At 42.6% G+C, this 19,135-nt stretch overlaps 1 protein-coding gene across 5 annotated transcripts in view; it reads right to left on the bottom strand.

The window, feature by feature from the left end:
* The window catches only part of LOC122876614 (rapamycin-insensitive companion of mTOR-like), a 20,874-nt gene extending 1,739 nt beyond the window's left edge, over nucleotides 1-19,135 (bottom strand). Inside the window, exons 1-36 of one of the 5 annotated variants that reach the window (XM_044197177.1) lie at nucleotides 19,028-19,125; nucleotides 18,855-18,902; nucleotides 17,209-17,306; nucleotides 15,065-15,129; nucleotides 14,622-14,753; nucleotides 14,324-14,387; nucleotides 13,647-13,773; nucleotides 13,272-13,441; nucleotides 12,265-12,332; nucleotides 11,767-11,834; nucleotides 11,533-11,615; nucleotides 11,017-11,104; nucleotides 10,689-10,779; nucleotides 10,534-10,600; nucleotides 10,232-10,312; nucleotides 9,892-9,992; nucleotides 9,479-9,644; nucleotides 8,634-8,735; nucleotides 8,504-8,550; nucleotides 8,262-8,397; nucleotides 7,942-8,141; nucleotides 7,673-7,799; nucleotides 7,233-7,397; nucleotides 6,926-7,002; nucleotides 6,724-6,802; nucleotides 6,025-6,134; nucleotides 5,852-5,939; nucleotides 5,607-5,699; nucleotides 5,401-5,507; nucleotides 4,519-4,748; nucleotides 3,226-4,333; nucleotides 1,301-1,608; nucleotides 1,002-1,208; nucleotides 762-914; nucleotides 310-433; nucleotides 67-205 (exon numbers count right to left, since the gene is read on the bottom strand). In XM_044197177.1, the coding sequence (XP_044053112.1) occupies nucleotides 67-205; nucleotides 310-433; nucleotides 762-914; nucleotides 1,002-1,208; nucleotides 1,301-1,608; nucleotides 3,226-4,333; nucleotides 4,519-4,748; nucleotides 5,401-5,507; nucleotides 5,607-5,699; nucleotides 5,852-5,939; nucleotides 6,025-6,134; nucleotides 6,724-6,802; nucleotides 6,926-7,002; nucleotides 7,233-7,397; nucleotides 7,673-7,799; nucleotides 7,942-8,141; nucleotides 8,262-8,397; nucleotides 8,504-8,550; nucleotides 8,634-8,735; nucleotides 9,479-9,644; nucleotides 9,892-9,992; nucleotides 10,232-10,312; nucleotides 10,534-10,600; nucleotides 10,689-10,779; nucleotides 11,017-11,104; nucleotides 11,533-11,615; nucleotides 11,767-11,834; nucleotides 12,265-12,332; nucleotides 13,272-13,441; nucleotides 13,647-13,773; nucleotides 14,324-14,387; nucleotides 14,622-14,753; nucleotides 15,065-15,129; nucleotides 17,209-17,306; nucleotides 18,855-18,902; nucleotides 19,028-19,076 (5,166 nt within the window). In that variant the 5' untranslated portion in view covers nucleotides 19,077-19,125. The other 4 variants (XM_044197178.1, XM_044197175.1, XM_044197176.1 and 1 more) reach the window with 4 other exon arrangements.

The following is a 19,135-nucleotide window of genomic DNA, read 5'->3' as shown; positions in this document are numbered from 1 at the left end:
ATGTGACAGTAAACACAAAGCTGTAGTTTCTGACAATGTAGAGGAAGGGGCAGTATAATGTCTTACTGGCATGAATTGCACGTCCTGGAAGAGTTCCTGTATGAAACGTCTTGAGGTCAGGCGAAACATACAGTGGGCTAAGAGGTGAGAAACCTCAGAGTACAGGCAGATGTCATCAAACGCATAGGGAAACTTCTCCTTTATCCTGCAGGAAAAGGAGAAATTTAACTTTAAGGAATTCTATTGTTCTGCAATTGAACATGCATCTCAAAAGATTGTGTGTAGAATAAGGAGAAGAGAGAGCTTTACGTCAGTAGTCCTGTTTCGTGGCCTTTGGTTCCTACAGAGGAGCTGAGGTTGATGATGAGGCGAAGCACCTCCTTCCTCAGCAAGACTCGGGAGGCGGGGCCGTCTTCTGATATCGCCTTGCCACCTAAATGAGACATAAATAAAATTAAATGCTTTTCTTTTGTTTTTGTATCCTTATTTCATCTTCATTTTCTTTCTCATCATAGTGGTTTGCTCTTGTCAGGTGGGTGTCCGTGACAATTTCATATTTTGTTGTGGAAGTAATGTAATATTAAATTTTCTTTTCATAGAAAAACTACAGACAGTAAGAAATAAACACATTTTACAGCAGTTTTATTGAAATGATAAGGGAACGACAAAGTAATTTTACAAAAGGCAACATATTTTTTATGTGTAAAACATGAAATCCTGAGAAAGCCATCCCTGCAGGTTGTGGTTATTTGTGGTCTTACCTATGACAATGTCACCAGGCGTGGGCGTGCTACAGATTGAGCCTTGTGACACAGCAGCGTCGCTGCAGCCTGACACCCCGGAGAACTTGGACTGAGGCATCACCTCCAGACGATGGCCGCTCTGCCCTCCCCATGATGGGAAGTCCACATAGTCTGGCAGGAAAAAGATCATTCGTTATATTCTGCACTGAGGTTAAAGTTTGTCCATGTGAATGACTGAATGTGTGTGTGTCAGCTCACCTGTCCGAGGGTGTGTGCTGTTCATCTGTGGCTGTGTGGGGTATCCGAGGACGATGGCTCCTACACAGTAGAGGCAGTTTTCGTCAGTGTGATCCTGCAGCCCCGTCTCCTCTGAGCCCACCGTGTGGTTCTGGCTGTCACCTCGGCACACAATCAGCTCAGAGATACTGAACTGTTGCTTCAGTACTGGAACAGCAGGGCGATCACCTACAGAGCGAAAAACCATGGTGAGCACAAACACACATTCTGACATTTTTGTGATTTCATTATCATTTAATCAGGCGTAAAGCTACATTTACCATCTCCATCGCCAAAGAGGAAGCGTTTACGCTCTTCAGACGGCGGGCTGATCCTCTGCTGAAAGTAGGCAGAGTCTCTGATGTGGAACATATTGTTGATGTCCATGGGCAGTGCTAGGCCAACGTAGTCATCGTTACACCCATAGTTGGCGCTGGAGACCATTGAGCGCACTGAAGAGCAGCGGTGCAGACTGCTTTGGTTGATGGGACTGAGTAGTTCCTCTTTATCCAGAGAGGCAAAGCTCAGAGCCTTCAGAAACCTAGGGAGGGCAAGAGGAGAGGTACGTGAGAGGATCCGGGGGGAGAGACTGGGACAGAAAAGGAACGTGAGGAGTGAAAATAAGTGAACATAAAAGCACAGAGACAGAGACTTAGTGAACAGAGGTTGGGATCACAATGGGCTCTAAAGCCCAACACACAGTAGCAAGCTAACAGGGCAGCAGCTACAGGTAAACTCAGAGAAGAGGGAACGTGTCGATCCAAAGTGTGATATCACTGCCTTAAAGCAATGTCAGGTACCTTTTGGCATAGCTTTAAAATACCCTAAAGCATCAAAGGATCAGAGTCTATAGCTTCACACAGAAAAAAATAACAAATGAGAGTTTAAATGTAGGCAGAAATTTAGTGTCCAAGTGTCCTTGCTAAAAAGGGGTTAGAGCTGGTATGAAGACCTAAACATTTTAAATATTGGACAATAATTATATATATCACAGTATGTAACTTTTTTCAAGTCAACAACTGAAAATTAATCGCTAACTATTCTGCTAATTTATTAATCGTGGATAATTTTTTCTAGCAAAAACTCTCAACATTTGCTGTTTTATATAACTGAATACCTTTGGGCTTTTGACAAAACAAATAATTGAAAACTTTAGCTTGGCTTCTACAATCTTGTGATAGGCATTCTTTACTGTTTTCTGACATTTTGTGGACTAAACGATTAATTAATCAAAACTATTTAGACTGTTGATCAAACAAAACAAACTATTTGTTTGTCACCTTGGGCTCTGGGAAATTGTGATACACATTTTTCACTATTTTCTTTCCTTTCATAGACCAAACGGTTAATAAGTTAATCAAGAACTGAATTCACAGCTTAGTTGTTTACCCATCTTTTGGTCACGCCTTCTGTGCTGTCTCTCTAAATCTTCCAAATTTCTTCACCCAACTTTGTTTTAACACGCATGAGTGACGTAACAATTAAAATCCATTTTTCATACCGGAACAAACAGTAGAGCCACATCTATATTGTGGTACCGATCTCTCTACCTGTGTGCTGTTTATACCTCTAGGAAGGGTTACAGCTCTAACAGGAGGGAACAACCAGCAAGTGACCAATCTACATGGGGCAAACTCACACTATGGGGCTACAGGAGTCACAGCAATGGCAAAACAACTGTAGACATAGAGCTGTAGTTGCTACTAAACTAAAAGCAGCAAGGACGTATTTGTCTGGATCGGTGCTAGAAGCTCCATCTCTACTAAGGAGGACACTGGGTAGGTCCACCCACCGCGGTACAAGTGTTCTGGACAGCCTGCGGTATGGACTTAAGACGCCGGGTTCTGGACAGGTACCCCTCCTATCTGATATCCTGACAGACATAGCAGAAGGTGCACAAAAAACACACTCACACCTGTCATTGCCAAGGTAGACAGAAACCAAAACCCTACCTCAGGCACATAGCTGTTTAAGCTACAGTAGCACAAATGGAGGCATGTTTTGTGTTTTTCTCTAGGATGAGTAAACACACATCTTTCCATTCATGCAACAACAAACATATCATTGGAAAAAAGTAATATACACACTCATGTAGACAAAGGAAAAATATATACATTCTGTTTCAACAGTGTCTGCTTCCCTATTTTTATTATTTTTTAATTAATAATTATTATTTTTATTGTCCCTGAAGCGATGGCTGACTTACCTGCGAGGCGTTAATCTGGAGTCCAGGCTGCCGGTCTTCATTGTGATAGTGTCGGTGAACAGCACGTCTTTGGCTGGTGAAGCCAGCGCTTCGCTGTGAGACAAAGACGGATGTATCCTCTGCTGCTGCAGCCTCTTCAGTGTAGCGTAGCCAAGCGCGTCCCGTGGGCTGGTGTACATGAAGCTACAGTCAGCCAGGCTCTTGATGGTAGTTACTGAAGGAGACTTGAGAGACTGAGCTCGGCGGGGGAGAGTGTGCGAGGAGCCGGGTGGCACCAGAGAGACAGTAGAGGACTTAGACGTGGACATGTGGTTGGTCTGAGCCTGGGGGGTGAGGGAAGAGAGCGTTTTGACAGTCTTGGCTGACACCACTGTGTTGAGACTCACACAGTCAGAGGAGTCTGGTTCGGGTTCGGGATGCTCAGGGTTTCCAACGGTCTCCCTGGAGGGGCTGGAGCTCATGGAGCTGATGCCGCTGGTTGTGGTGTCCGTGTTAAAGCTCTGACTGCGGCTTTTAAACTGAGTTCCTCCGCCGCCGCCACCTCCACCTCCTCCCACATTGCCTCCACTAGACGAAGAGCCACCATCTCCTGCTAGACGCTCTCGGCTGCTCTGCTCCCTCTCCCGGCTGGGTTGCTCCACGGCCCCATGGCCTCCCAGACCACTGAGTCCGAGGCCTGAGCCTCCTCCCCTGGCCAGCCTGCCATCCACAAGCTGCTCCTCTGAGCCCCCCCTGGTCCCGACAAAGGACGTCTCCAGGCTGACTGTGGGACTCTTGGGCATTCCTCTGCCATTAAACACAGAGGTGAAGACATCCCCCTGGTTTGGGCTGTAGACAGAGGGCTCTGTCACTGTCCTGTTCCGCCTTATACTCCCCGTCTTGAGTTCAGTAGGGGTGCGGGAGCCTGTTGGGGTCTTGGGGTCGCTGGTGGAGCGCAGCTTCTTGCTGGGGAGGGACAGGGAGTTGAGGAAGCGAGTGCGAACGAAGCGTGTGGAGGCCAGGATAGTGAAGGGGCTGCGGTCCTTGACTGGTTTGGAGTGTAGATAGAAAGAGGGCTCGTCTGACTGGTCCAGCACATCACACTTGTCATCGTCCAGGATGTACATGTCTGGGAGCACAAGGAGAGAATTAAGAACACAATAGGAGCATAAAACAATTATCTACCATAATTGCCAGGGAACATCAAAAATACCTGATTACTATGATAGTGGAACATCATAAATACAACTAGTAGTTTTTCCAACTGTCTACAAATGTTGGCAATAAAGCATAGACAAAGTCAGTCCTACGTACTTGGTTGGGACTCGCTCTCGCTGTTGTGGCGCGAGCTGGTGGATTCAGAGTTCAGACTGAGCGTGCTCGGTACTGAGGAAAGTTCAGAGGTCAGCTGTGCGTCGACCTCTTCTGGAGTGACAGGCCACAGCGTCCTGCGACTGTGTCTGACTGCATCCCAACCATACTGCTTCAGCACCTCACAACCCTGCCTGGTTTTGGAGATCACACCCAGCACATAAACGCATGTCCTGTGGATGGGGGAGGATGGTTAGTAAACACACTAACTGTTCTGTTAATCCATTATGTACTTTCAGAAATATGTGTGCCATTGCTTGATTTGTTTTGTTGGAAAGATGTTTCAGGTCAACATGACTAATCAAATGCAGCTGAGTAAAAGATAAACATCCTGCTTCCTAAACCTTTGAGGGGCAGCTGAAGTCACAATCCTCATTTCACAACAATTTGGGTAGCTAAATTCTATTCTTAAGACTGAGGGACCAGAGGAGTTCCCACATCACTGTTGAGATAGCAAAGTTGCTGCTAAAATAGTACAGGCTTAAAATAGTTATCTGTGTTATAATTATGCTATAATGCAGATATCCACTTTGAAAATGTTTTAATGACTCTAGGGGCTTGCTGATCTGCAGCATCATTTTCATTTTCTGCATTTTACTCTTCAGTGTTTATTAATGCAGTTACATTTTGAGCTACGCTCACCACCAGAAAACTCTGTTTACTGTGAACATTGTGTTCTTGCAGGAGAAAACAAAACAACTTTTAGATGCACAGGGGTATAAAGCCTAGGTGAACATCAGTTTAAAGTGATCTACTCTTTAAAAAAAATAAAATCTGACAATAAAACCTCATCTTTTTGGTAAAAACTGAAAACGATAAGCTTACCCTCGTACTGACAGCACCTCACAGTGCTGAGCCAAAGTGAGGATATCAGGAATGACATTCTCCTCCTGCAGGAGATTCAGACCCCAGTTTGAAGAGCCAATGTTGCCCTGCAAGGGAAAAAAAACATACACCATCAGAGCCATCTCTTTGTAACGATTATTATTATAATGGCAGAGTAACTGAGGTGACTGATAGGTGATACTGACCAGGGCCCAGAGAGCAGCCTTCAGCTGTTTAATGCCCTCCCAGGTGTCCAGCATCGGGGAGCGAACCGTGTAGCTGAGGTCAGGAACCACACTCTGGAGACAAACAGAAAAGGACAGACATTAGCAAGACAGGCTGCTAAATCTGCACAACCCACTGTTCCCCAGAACAATGAATGTATACAATTAAACATTTGAAAGAACAGAGCGTGTTGTGGAACAGCCAAGAAATAAGCCGAAATGGTTACCTGAGCCTCCAATAGATGACAGCCCGTCTTATCATGGACCAGCTGCCCATACAAGTGCACAGGGAGATAGACATTTGGTCTTTGTAACCTGGAGACACAACCAGAGAAATTAAGCACACACTCTGCAGTGGATCCCGTAGCTCCTCGGGTGATGATAAACTCCAGCTTCTCACCTTTGGTTGCTGCGTCTGACGTAGTTGTCTCCATCAACAGGTTTGCGGTAGGTTGTTAGTGCTTCGTTGAGCTGCTCCTCTATCAGGTCCACATACTTAAGGTTGTATTCCTGCAGTCAGAAGAGCATTTAGGTCAAAAAGTAAAACAAAAAACCTCTATTAGCGTTTGATCTTATTATAATATAATATAATATAATATCGGGTGCAGCGGCTAAAGCTCCTGCCTCCCAATAAGGAGATCGTGGGTTCGTGGGATCGATTCCCGGACCAGACCAACATCACACAATCTCTCTGGGTGGAGTCTGCATGTCCTCCCCGTGTTACCGTGGGTTCTCTCCGGGTTCTCCGGCTTCCTCCCACCGTCCAAAGACATGCATGTGTAGGTTAATTGATAACTCTAAATTGCCCGTATTGAATGAATGTGAGAGTGAATGGTTGTCTGTCCTTGTCTGTGTCTGTGTTAGCCCTGCGACGAGTTGGCCACTGTCCAGGGTGTACCCTGCCTAAGGCCCAAAGTCACTGGGATAGGCTCCAGTCACCCGCGACCCCTAACGGGACCAAGCGGTAGAAAATGGATGGATGGATGGATAATATAATATCATATAATATAATATAATAGCCAAAAAAAATGTAAAAAATACTACTAAGTGGGTTGCAAATGAGAGTGTATTTTGCTGTATGCCAATATCCTGATGATACCTTCTGCCATTTATCCAGCTGTTTGCTGACGTAACCCCTCTCGTTGAGGTAGGAGAAACCTTTTGGAATGGACAGGAATCTAAAACAGCAGAAACGAGATGTACAGTGTATTCAAGAAGGCTGCTGGACTACATTAAAAACTAAAAATTATATATACTTTAAGCCATGTCTGGAAAGCAATGCTATCGTGGTAAACACCCACCTGAGGAGCAGCAGGAGGCCCTTGTCTCCCAGGTGGGACAATGCTGGTTTCAGCTGTATTAGAGCGTGGAGGTTGGCCTGTGAACCACCACAACATACCAAAGTCAGACAACAGGAAAGTTGTACGCCACCGTCAGACAAAAACTAGCAACTCTAATTGTCTTTCAACACATACATTTTTCAGTGCTGCCTCTTTCAATGTCCATAAACACTATTTAAGTAAAACTGTGTGAAGAATGCCTCCTAATCTGACAAACAGCTCTTCAGTGCTACTGTACTGAGAGCACTCGAATTGACGCATGACTCACCTTGTCCTCACAGGCCTCGTCCAGTATGTCCAGGGCCTCCATGGACACAGACTTGCTGTGGTCGTGAAGCTGTGTGACCAGCAGCTCCATGCCCCAGCTACTGAAGAACTCCACGCCCGCACGCAGCAGCACACGGAGGTGTTTGGTGGCATACAACCTGCACACCTGCTCAGTAAGACAAGAAGCATTATGGGAGAAAGAGGGGGCATTAGGATGTTACTAGCAGATCTTGTAGGTGCAGGAACAATGCAGTGATTAGGAGTAGTGGTTTTTTGGCAATAGATTTTTTGTACTTAATGACTCTGCAATGTGATGTCTAATGTTTTAAACAATCTGGGCTAACTGACAATTTGTGAAACTGTACTGCTTTTCCTATCACTGCTATCAAGTTGTTATTTTTTTTGTAAGTCACACCCTCCTTGTTGTTGTGGCTGTCTTACATCAGTAGCAGCAGTGAGGATCTTGGAGAGGATCACTCTGGCCAGACCGTCTCTGCTGTAGTCCAGTGTGGATACAGCAAGTTTCAGCACAGCATCCTGGTTCTTCACAGAGCACAGATTCAGCAGGCTGCAAAAACAGAAAACTAGAGTTGTTGGCAGAATCTTAAGAAAATGTGTCAATTCATGGAACAAACGTTTCTGAGAGTCTTGCATTCTACGGGCCTGCGAAAGCTCAGAAATGCTTTGAAGGTTTTTTTCTATACACTCACCACTGAAACAGGCCACATTTCTCCAGCAGTTTGACTCCCTGTGGGTGTGCAGAGAGCGTGCCCAGGAAGAGGAAGTAGTGTTGGCTGAGTGTGGTGAGTAGGCCGTTACTCTGCAGACAGCGCTCAGGCTTCAGCCCTGAGGACGAGGACAGCCATGATACCATGTCCCTCACCAGGTCCTCCAGGTAACCCTGGCCATCCTGGTAACAGTGGGAAGAGGAGAGAGTGAGAGGGCCGATAAGAGGCGAGGCAAGTTAGAAATTGACAAAAAGGTAAAACAAGAATGTGTGTTTTTGTGTGTATGTGCACACTTCTCTAACCTCATCCGAGTCCATGAGGAACTCAACAAACTGACAGCCAACCACAGTGAGTTGTCTGGCCTTTGGGTGATCCAACGCCAGCCCTGCGTACAACTTACTACTGGGCTTATAAAAGTACAGCAGCCTCCGCACAAACCTGCATCACACAGAAAGCAAAAAAGTACATAAAACAAGATGTCAGAAAAGTACGTCAAACTATTTAAAGTGTTGCAATGGCTTTTGATGATATGAAGGAGTCTTACTTGTGCATCTGTTCATCTTTGTTGTTCCTGAGGTTTACATTTGGCCACTGGGAGAGTAAAACATTTAAACGTTAGACAGGAAAAATAAATGATTGGCAACGGAGTCGGTGCTACATGAGAACAGCCTGACCTTAAGGATGGTGGCAATAAGCAACCAGTTCCACTCCAGGTTGTGCTTGTGGTTGAGAATTTGACTGTCTCTCAGGTTCATCATCAGTGCTTCTTCTGTGTCCTGAACACAAACACAGAAAATATTTGACAATGTAAACAAAATAGGAATACAAAGACGTTGATTCTTTTACTGTGCAAAGTAAGAAGCACAAATTATAATGCAATTCTGATAGGCTTGCAAAATTTTATTCATTTCATTTATTTAAATCGTCTGCTTCACATTGTTCCAAAAACTGCAGTAAATTACAACCTCTTAGGTGTGTTTAGCTAAGCATAGCACAAACACTGGAAGCAAAGGGAAACAACTAGCTTAGCTTCGTCAAGTGCGCCTTCTAATAACTTCCAAGCTACCTCATTCTCACATTGTATCTTGAGCATTTAACACATGTAGAAATAGCAAATGAGACATTGTGATTTAAGGAGCAGTTAGTATACATACTGAAGCCATTTGCTGACTAACAACATGGCTTTGCACATTTTCCTAAACTAAACAACATCCAGGCCACTCAACTAACTGGTGGCTAGCTTGCTATCTACCAAAATATAACATTTCGGAGGTGAAATGAGGTATGTTTTTCATTTGAGATAGAAGCTAGCTGATTCCCCATTATCAGTGTTTAAACTAAACACACCCTAGTACTGAACGCAGAGGAACAAAGAGGAATTTGATATCAACTGTGGATAAGATGGCAAATAAGCATATTTTCCAAAATGTATTCCTTTAAACTACCTTAATATATTGCTGAGGCACAGAGGGTAGCTAAGCTTAAAGCCTAGAATCCCGAAAAGCATGTTCATATTTACCTTAATGACATAGATGTCCCTGTGGACACGTGAGTGTGACTCTCTGCGGCTATGTGAAGACACAGACTTGCGGATGACTTGGTCCAGGTAAAGACTGTGTGGTTTCAAACCTTTCTTCTTCTTCTCATGGAAACGCTTCAGATTGTTGACTGCTGCACTTGCCCGACTGGAACCACAATAAACATGGGGGATGTTTGGATTTTTTAGAGCAAAATTTGGTTTTCAAATTTGAACACACATTCATAATATGTTACATTCAGAGTTCACTTCTGTACTCTGTTCACCATTACAAGAGCATTACTGATCAGTGTACCTTTATGAGAGAGGGTAGGTTTAGAGATAAATGCAGTGTATTTATCCCAGAAAATTATTTTTGTAAGGGAAAACAGACGCGCATGTCTGAGTGTACTCACAGTCGTTTCTGCTGTGGGATGTCAAAGGAGGCTGCCATGTTGATGAGGGTGGGAAGGCAGTGCAGGTGGTGACTGTGGGAATGAGGAAGGATGGTGTTTGCCTAAACAACAGAGGGGTGCATGGAGGAAAAAGAAAAGATGTGTTTAGTATTAGAATCACAATAACTCAGCTGTAGCAGGCAGCTTTTCTAAAAACACAAATCTTACAGACTTATGCAATGTTTATTTTGCTGTAACACACAAGCACAAACATTTAGGGCTAGTTTCTTTTTTAGTGTGCTAGATTTCAGGGTGCCAAACAATACTATAAATAAATAACCGTATCACATTTGAATATTACCATGTGTAGAAGTTCTCCCAAGAGGATGGTGGCTCTGACAGCAAGCTGATCATCGCTACTGGTCACAACTTCAACAAGACCCTATAGTGACAACGGTGACAATGGACAGGAGGATATGGTTTAATAGCAACATTCAAAACTTTAAATTTCTGTGTACAGATGTAATGCAAATGTGTGGTGTAAAATTGTATACACTTCATACCCCTAAAAAACAGTCAAGCAAAATATTTTCATTAATCAGCCCTTTGGTGCAAAGGTCTAAAAACAAAATAATAATAATAATAAAAACACTATCAGCTCACCTCTAACAGCCCACTGGTGAGGAAGGCAGAAAGAACAAATGCCAGGTAGTTGTCCATCAGATCAGGCCTAATGAAGCAAACAGAAAAAAATAATAATTCCATGGCTCATGTAAACAACCGCTATTCCATTTCTGTTCTCTCATATCATCTCCCACCTCGAGCGGGCCCGATGGGGTAGGATGACTTTGGCCTCAGCAGCAACAAACCCATCAGACAGTCTCCAGGTGTCCTGGAACCTGGCAGGGTCTGAAGAAGACCAGAGAGAGATTAGCTCACACTGTGTGTGTAAATTACTGCCGGATTTGTGTTCTAACAGTACCAAAGCATTTTAGTGTAAAACTTTGGATCATACAAGGCCACTTAGCCAAACTTGCTATTATATATTAAGTACTGTATGTAAAAAACACCCTAATTACTAGGTACCAAGATACTGGGAGTAAATACAAAAATGAATTCTGAAGACATAAAAGATGTTTTACTCACCAACACTTAGAAGAGCTTCCGTGAAGTCTTGTGTTACAATGGGTACAGGGAGCCTGAATATCTCATATAACACCTCCAACAAGCCTTTCTGCATGGAAAATTATATTAGAGCAATCAGATACACACACATTTGATACAGCACAAGCTACAATTGCCAACACTCAAAAGAGCACTTCTAATATCTCAATGTTACTGCTGTGCAGCACAATACTCAAATTACTTGAAGGTAGTGCAGAGTGATAATATCCAATTTGATCTATCTGTGTCATGGCTGCCTTTGAGTATATCTCACTCTGTGTTCTGATCTGATTCTCTGACTCCAACAAGACTCCATTTAATTTTTTATCTGAAGTACATCTTAAAAACAAAACCCATGTCAATATGGCTCATGTCATCACATAGCTGTTGACGATAGAAATGAGTGTTAACATAACACTAAAGCTGCAAAATGAAGTCTGGTGGGACAAAATCTTTACAGCCAAGTTATCTATCAATTAGGTCTGTTTCAATACTCACCCTAACTTCCATATTTGGTATGCAAAGTAAGCCAATTAAAGATTGGATTCCAGAATTTCCAGCCTTGCAGAGGTTGATAATCCCTGAGTAAAGAAATAGACAAAGAAAGAGACATTTAAGTTACATTCAACAGTAAAGCACAAGTAATATAAAACAAATTAGTCTATTTATTTACAATTCTCACTTAAATAACTTCATTCATTCATTCATTCGTCACTACATCTCAGTCCTTACCAGACCAGGAGCGAAAGGCTGCCACTATGGCCATTCTACTTGACAAGAAACGGGACTCTCTGTCCTCCCTGTGAACATGAAAACACACACACACAACCACACATTAAAAACAGGACACCATGTTCCATACACACAACATCATTATGATCCTTGGAAGGCACTTTCCACAGAGCATTAAAAAGCATTTCACAAAGCATCAAACTACATCACAAAAGCAAAACAAAAAGCAAAACATCAAAGGAAGTCAAGGGAAATCAATAAAATATCTTTTTATACAAAAGCAAAACCTTTCAGAGTGAAGGATTATCGTGACTTAGCCTGCTTCACATCCTCAGGCAAGTCATGCTGGAGTCAAGCAGCCCTGATAACAAGGGTCAAATCACAAAAACACTATACAAACTTTCTCAACGCATGGTGCTATCAATATAGGAACAGAGCAAAACACTATCTTTTTGTTTCTACTGTAAGAGTGACACTCTTCACCCCCCCCCCACTCACTTGAGTTGCCCTTCAGCCGTGTCTGCGTTGTGACGGTAGTGAAAATCTGTGAAAGGCGCCAGGATTTGCTGAAGGACCGAACACACACAAAAGATGGATGAGTACAAAACACAACAGACTTTAGAGATCTTCATTAGCTCTTGAAAATTAAGTGGAAACATTCTTAAATATTCCCACGAAACATCTTTCAGTAATAATTAACCTGCTTTAGATCTCATATGACATCCATGTGGATATTATGACTATGGTGATGAGATGCTTTTGTCTGAGGTGCCTGTTTACAGACAATGAGGCTTTAGAGAAACGTTGTCACTGATTACTGTAAGCTCCATGGAAAAGAGACGGGCAACCTACGGCTGCTAATCCTGACTGGAATGACTCCCAGCACACTGGCTCATTTATAAACAGCAGCTTCCCCCAAATTCATATCTGGGGGTGTGTGTGTGTCAGAATCAGAATCAGAAATACTTTATTGATCCCCGAGGGGAAACTCTTTCATTACAGCTGCTCAATATCACGTCAATGCACATAGGAATAGAAGTACTAAGCAAATCAAAATATAATACGCTATAATACAGCTAAGATAAATTAAGTACAAAGTGGATATAAGTATAAAAGCTAAAATAAGTGGAAATACAAAAGTGGATTTAGAGGTTGATAAGTATGTACGGTATAATACAATGTAATAATATAAGTAATAAGTAATGTGCAACAATGAGTACTGTCACGTTAAGTGTAGTAGATTAACCAGATTATTAGACGGTAGATATTGCACAGCAGTAATATAAGTATGACTAAATATCAATAAATAGGGAATATTAAACAGAAAACAGAGTATATTGCACAGGAGTATTAAACAGAGAATACTGCACAATATTTCAGGTATTGCAGTGATATTAGAGGGAGGAGTTAAAGAGTTTGATGGCCACAGGCAGGAATGACTTCCTGTGGCGCTCTGTGGTGCATTTTGGGGGGATGAGTCTTTCGCCGTGTGTGTGTGTGTGTACCTCCAGTTCGACGTCAACACGCACGTACTGACGGGTACGTGGGTGGTTGAGTAGATGGAGGACGGTGGTGATCAGAGCTTCGTTGATGCGACTCAGCTGACAGTCGATCACACTCTTCAGGATGGTGCAGAGGCCCCCCCGTTTGGCCACCACCTCTGGGTTCTTCAGGGCTACAGAGGCACCAAGTCAGCATCAAAGAAATATTACAGGCTTTTTTCATATTTCTTCATAACAAACTAATTATTTTACAATGTATTTCTGTCCACTAATGTCGCAGCTTCCCGAGGGCTCCTCACAAAGCTACTGTGTGTGCAGAATTAATGGTTGTTTCACATCTGTGTTGGGTATCTCCATCTCAAAAGGCCAGGTACTCACCTAGCTCACATACGATGGCGATGGCTGCGCGGACCATGCGGTCTCTCTCCTGTAGTCCATCAGTGCCCACAGCAATTAGAGAGTTTGCAATAGAGCTGGGGAACAGCATCGCATTGACAGTGATAATCTAGAGAGGGAGGGAGAGGAGGAAAACATGATTCATCAAACAAGTCTGTAGAAACAGAGGTGAAAAAATAACTACAATGTTTTTTATAGCCACTTTTTCTAGGACTAGAAAAAGAAGATCAATTGTTGAAATGTAAAAACAGTTCCTGAATGTATTCTGAGGGTGACATATCTCAGAATTTACAATCCAAGAAGTGTTGACATAAATGTATTTTATGATAAGAGGCCAGGCTATGTGTCATGGAATTAACACAGGGGTTGTATTACTGCCTGGACGGTCAAGAGTCCTTTCCTGAAACCAGACCCTGACTTTATGTGTGTGTGTCTGTGTACATGAGTGTGAGTGTGAAGAGGGTTTACAGTAAACTACAGAAAGAGCTATAAATAACCTCGCCTGCAGACTCGTGCAAACCGTCCACACACTGGTGGTTCTATACACTAAGGCTGAGCAGTGAGGGCAAATTTCTATAGCAATATGACAATGACTTAATCACTTAGAGAAAGAATGGCCATGGAGGTATAGAAATAAAAAAAAATACATATTATCTTACCTTTCGGACTAGTCTCAGAGCCTGAGTCCTCTCCCCCTCATTGCTCTGCTGGATGTCAATGCATCTAAACAAGCGCACAAGCATAATTAGTAGTGTACTTTTCATCACAATAGGAAAATAAATGTGTCAGCAGGAGAAAAACAAATGTGACTGAAGCATAACATTTCAAAGGACTTTGCAAACTTTTAAACAAATTTAGTAACTTCCTGTAAAAAGGAATATTATTTGACCCACAAAATTAAAAGTCAGCCAGAAAGCACTTTTCTAACTGATGGGTCTGGTCAAAGAAGGCTCTCACCTGGCTATCAAATAGTCCACCTGTAGTCTGAGGACCTTCTGCAGCACGGTGGTGTCTCTAATGAGGTAGCGGAGTGACCGCAACCCTGCAGCACGCACTTCTTTAGCCTCATTCAGTAGAGCTAGTCGCAGACTGCGGGTTAAAAATCAAACACTAAGATGGGTTCAAAATTGTAAAATGGACATGACATGAGATTTACTAATACTTAAACTATTGTTATTTCCTGAATTCTTTCATAAGTGTAATGATTTCTGATTCCTGCTGCTTTTCAATGAAAAACTTATCAAATGAATGTTCCAAATGCAAAACATCCCAAAGGAATTACTTGCAAACAATTTCACTTGGCTGCATAAATAACAAGCCAATAAACTGCAAATGGAGCACATGTCGATAAAAAGAACATGGTGTACAATCACTAACTACTGGTTGCTGACAACACTTACCAAATGATGATTTCTTCATATGTAAACCCAAAGTTTTCCTCACGGTGGCTAATGCTGCATAGCAGCTATAACACAGAGACAGAACAAAAATAAATGAATTGATTCATACAAGGAAAGCATTAAAATGGCTTTGGTCAAGGACAAAAGTAAGCCTAGCACAGGTATTATGGTAGAACTAAGGCCCCTAAAGGTGCTTATAAGGCACCATCCTTCACCTGAGAAGCTCACTGTTTCACAGTGTGAGTTAAAAAAAAGCAGCAAACTAAGTGACTATCCAAACTAACAAACAACACTTTCCTGCAGGGTGCTGCAGGAGCCATGCAGGTGTGTTTGTTGTATTTTTATACTTGTCTGTTACATGCTGACTTGTTTGGAGTAGGTGAATCGTGACTGGATAATAAATAAATATTATGCTTTCGCTGGTGGTAGATGGAGGTTATAATTAAAACGTACAAACAAAAGTGAATTAAACTGGTAATTTTTGTGTGAATTGTTCTGGACGTAAATCTCCTCTCTCCTTCATCATAAACCACAGAGCAGAGCAAGAGGAGAGATGGAGCAGGATGGGATGGGTGACGAGAGGCATGGTGTGTAGGGGGATGTTTTAAACCAGCTGTGATGTCAGAGCCCAAGCAGGCAGGAGGAGGGGAGAGGGGCATGTGACACTCTCCGGGGGGATTAGGTCACCCTCACTGTCCTGGAACCCTTATAAGGAATCAGAGGCATGGTGCTCTGACAGACGTATACACACAGACACATACACAGACACGTCATGGCTATTACCCTCCTGTCAGTTGTAAACAAGAGAGTTAGGTGTATAGAGACCCACAACTCAGGCCCACACTCAGCCTTCAGCCTGCTACAGTCCCTGCTTCACAAGGCCAACACTCACTGACTGCACAGCCACCAACAATTGGTCAAAATTTGTCCATGACAGACAGTCAGACCTGGTTTAAGCCAGTGGGTCGCTCATCAGAAATCAGCAAACATCTGAACAGGAATCAGTGGTCAGGGACAGTAAATTGGACAGCTATTTAATGGCTTTGACATTTCTTGATGAGGTGATGGTGAACAAAAATAATCAAATAAACAAACTGCAAGTTTTCCCCTCATTCTTAGCTTACAGTTTTGCATATTTAATCATGTACTGCACCCCATTTTCCAGTTCAAAATAACAACTGGAGACTATGCAACTATGTGTTGGGTGGAAGGCAAGAAAAGAAACTGGAGAGGTCACTAGTCCATCAAAGGGCTGACACAGGCCATGTCCATACTCCACACTAAGAAAAACATTAAAATCTAAAACCACTGTTTACATGTGAAAATAACTTCCATCTGCACTTGTTTTTAAAAAGCGTTTAAAAAGACTCAATAAGAAAACAACTAAATCTCTAATTGGTCCTCCTTTTTTCATTTGCAATTCTGTGCATCACAACCATGAGCTGCTGATAAGTGGGACAGACACAGCCCAGTTATTCAGCTTGGTCTCAGCATTTTAAACCTCTGTTCTAATGCCTCTTACTGTGCATGATCACTTGTTTTATGTTTCAGATTACCTGAACACACAATTACGTTGCTTTCATTGACATATGAGAAATCTGGATGTACATCGTACAATATGTACTTGGATATCTTTGCTTTTACCATCAACATTACAGTGCAAAACTGAGAAAGACTGACCATTTATCATCCATGCACAAGCCGACTAACAGAATAAAGGTGGGAAAAATTGAGATTTTAGAACTGAGAGTGTCTGAGGTTCATAAGAACAACAACCAGACATTAGAAATCTCAGGTTTCAAAGTCAGAGTGCTGCTCTTGATGCACATTAGGTCAGAGTGCTTTCGCATCCCTAGAGCTTCTGTTACATTCACTGTCAGCATCACAATGACAGGTACAGCTAGGCCTGCTGGCAGCAACACCTAAGAGTGGAGGACCAAGGAGAGGTCTGTGGTAACACTACAGAGGAGGGGGAGCACAGCTAGTCAATCTTTACAGATATCTGAACAGTGAGTCAAACCAACAGGGTCTTCCTGTTGGTTTTGGGGGATAACAACTTTGACACAAATTCTTAGTGTTGTCAACCCTGCCTAACATAACAAATAAAATGCTGGTGTAAAAGCATCATAACCTGACAGCCTTACCTTTATGAAGTTGTTCAGGTGGCCCAATTTTCGCATGTTACTGACTCCGTGCGGTTTGGCCACATTTTGAAGGATTTCACGGAAGTTTTCTGATGGTTCTGCAGGAAAAAGAAAAGGAAATACAATGTAACTAAGACAAGCATTAAGAAATATTGCCAAAATATCGGTCGATGAACCATAATTGATATGTTGCAGGAAGGAAGTTGGTTTAGCTGGTCAAAGCAATTCAGGGTGTACAGTCGAAACAAGGTCTAGACCATAAAAGCAAGACTTGAGCGGGGAAGTACTATATGTTTTCAGTTCCTTTCAACTCTTCTGTGCTTACTGAAATGCTAAATGTTCTTCACAAAACAGGAGTATTCTCTTGGCAAGAATCAGTGCCTTAAGAGTAGTTTAGTTTGCATAGAACCAGTCCCAGATTCTGCATTTCAACAAAAAGGTAAATGCTGCAGAAACTATGAATACACCAGCCTAATGAATTGCATACAATATTTTCTCCTCAGTAACAAAGTTTACCAGAGGATGAGCCAGATTTAGTTTCAATCTTTTAAATTGTCATAGCAATCACTATTAGTCATCAGTGAAAACAATGACTTAAGCACATGAAAATACAAAAATATTGAACTACTGCAAACTGTGTTGCAAGCAGCACTGAATTTATTCTACCTAAATGAGTACAAAATACTAAATGTACAAATGTTCTTTTATCCATAAGAAGAGAGAAAAATACTAAACCAAAGTGTTATTTACTCTGTGATATTAGATTTGAAGACATTAACCCATCTTTGATAGGCAATCTTAGAGTAAGATAAAATGTTGCATAAATGTATCAGATAAAACCAGAGGTCCATTAGTTATGGAGCACACACCCTGGCCTGACATGAAACATTGAGGATGACCAGTGTCCTACATAGTTATTTTGCATGATGAAACAGCTCACAGATTAAGTGTACCCCATCCCTTATGTAGGGGTCTCGAATCATGTAAATGGGAAATTAATGTTGGCCTTTTATCCTGCATTAATCTGCCATTTCATTGCAAAATACCCCATGGTTCACACGGTTGGAATAAATCCAGCCGGTGCCTGGGTCTTAAAGAGTGAGACAGAGAACCGCTGCTCCATGTAAACAAACGTATGCTGTGCTGCTGTTAGATGAGTAAATCTGACCAGGATGTGCAGCTGTGTATCACTGTGCCACTGGAAAAAACACCCTGCGCACCCTGTGCTGTCTAAATGCTACTCAGCTAACAGCCTTGAAACCCAATGTCTCATACAGCCAGCGATGACCAATGCATGACTACAGCACTTATGGTTGGTTGGCTAAACAACAGGCTATCTTGCCCACTCAAACCAATCACAACAACAGAGCGTCGTCATGGCTGGTTAGCCGTGGCAGCTAGCTAACGCTAACTCAGCTAACATTAGTTAGTTAAGTTAGCTCGCTACCGCCTGTTATTATGATATCGCTAGCAATGTTATTAGACGAAACAGAGAGGGAAAACTGACGAAATGACAGCAGCAATGCCAGGACAAGTGTACCGACTTAGGGGACTTTCACTTCATAGGGCTAGTGTTTGCAGAAAAGCTCCTCATCCATTTTGAACAATAATCGCTTTCAGAGTGATGTGATGAAGCCTCTGCTTACCTCTGGTCAGATCCAGCGGTACGTTCTCTTCCCCGCTGTCATTCCGACCTGTCAAAAACACACACCGCAGACATGGTGAGGAATCACTCCAGGGTCATCACATGCATGAGAAAATCTATTTCTGCAATATCCCGCTATTACAGTTGTCACTGAATCGAGTGTTTCATGCTTACCTCGCATCCGAAGACTCCGGATAGGACGGCCGCGGAAGCTGGCCGCCATGTTTCCAGGAACATACACAACACCGGAAACTTCGTGGTTTCTCGCGAGAAAACAGAAAA

The sequence above is a fragment of the Siniperca chuatsi genome, linkage group LG5 (assembly GCF_020085105.1).
Source record: "Siniperca chuatsi isolate FFG_IHB_CAS linkage group LG5, ASM2008510v1, whole genome shotgun sequence".
NCBI classification, from domain to species: Eukaryota; Metazoa; Chordata; class Actinopteri; order Centrarchiformes; family Sinipercidae; genus Siniperca; species Siniperca chuatsi.
The sequence above is the reverse complement of the archived record's forward strand: the minus strand, read 5'-3'. Positions and strand labels throughout refer to the sequence as shown.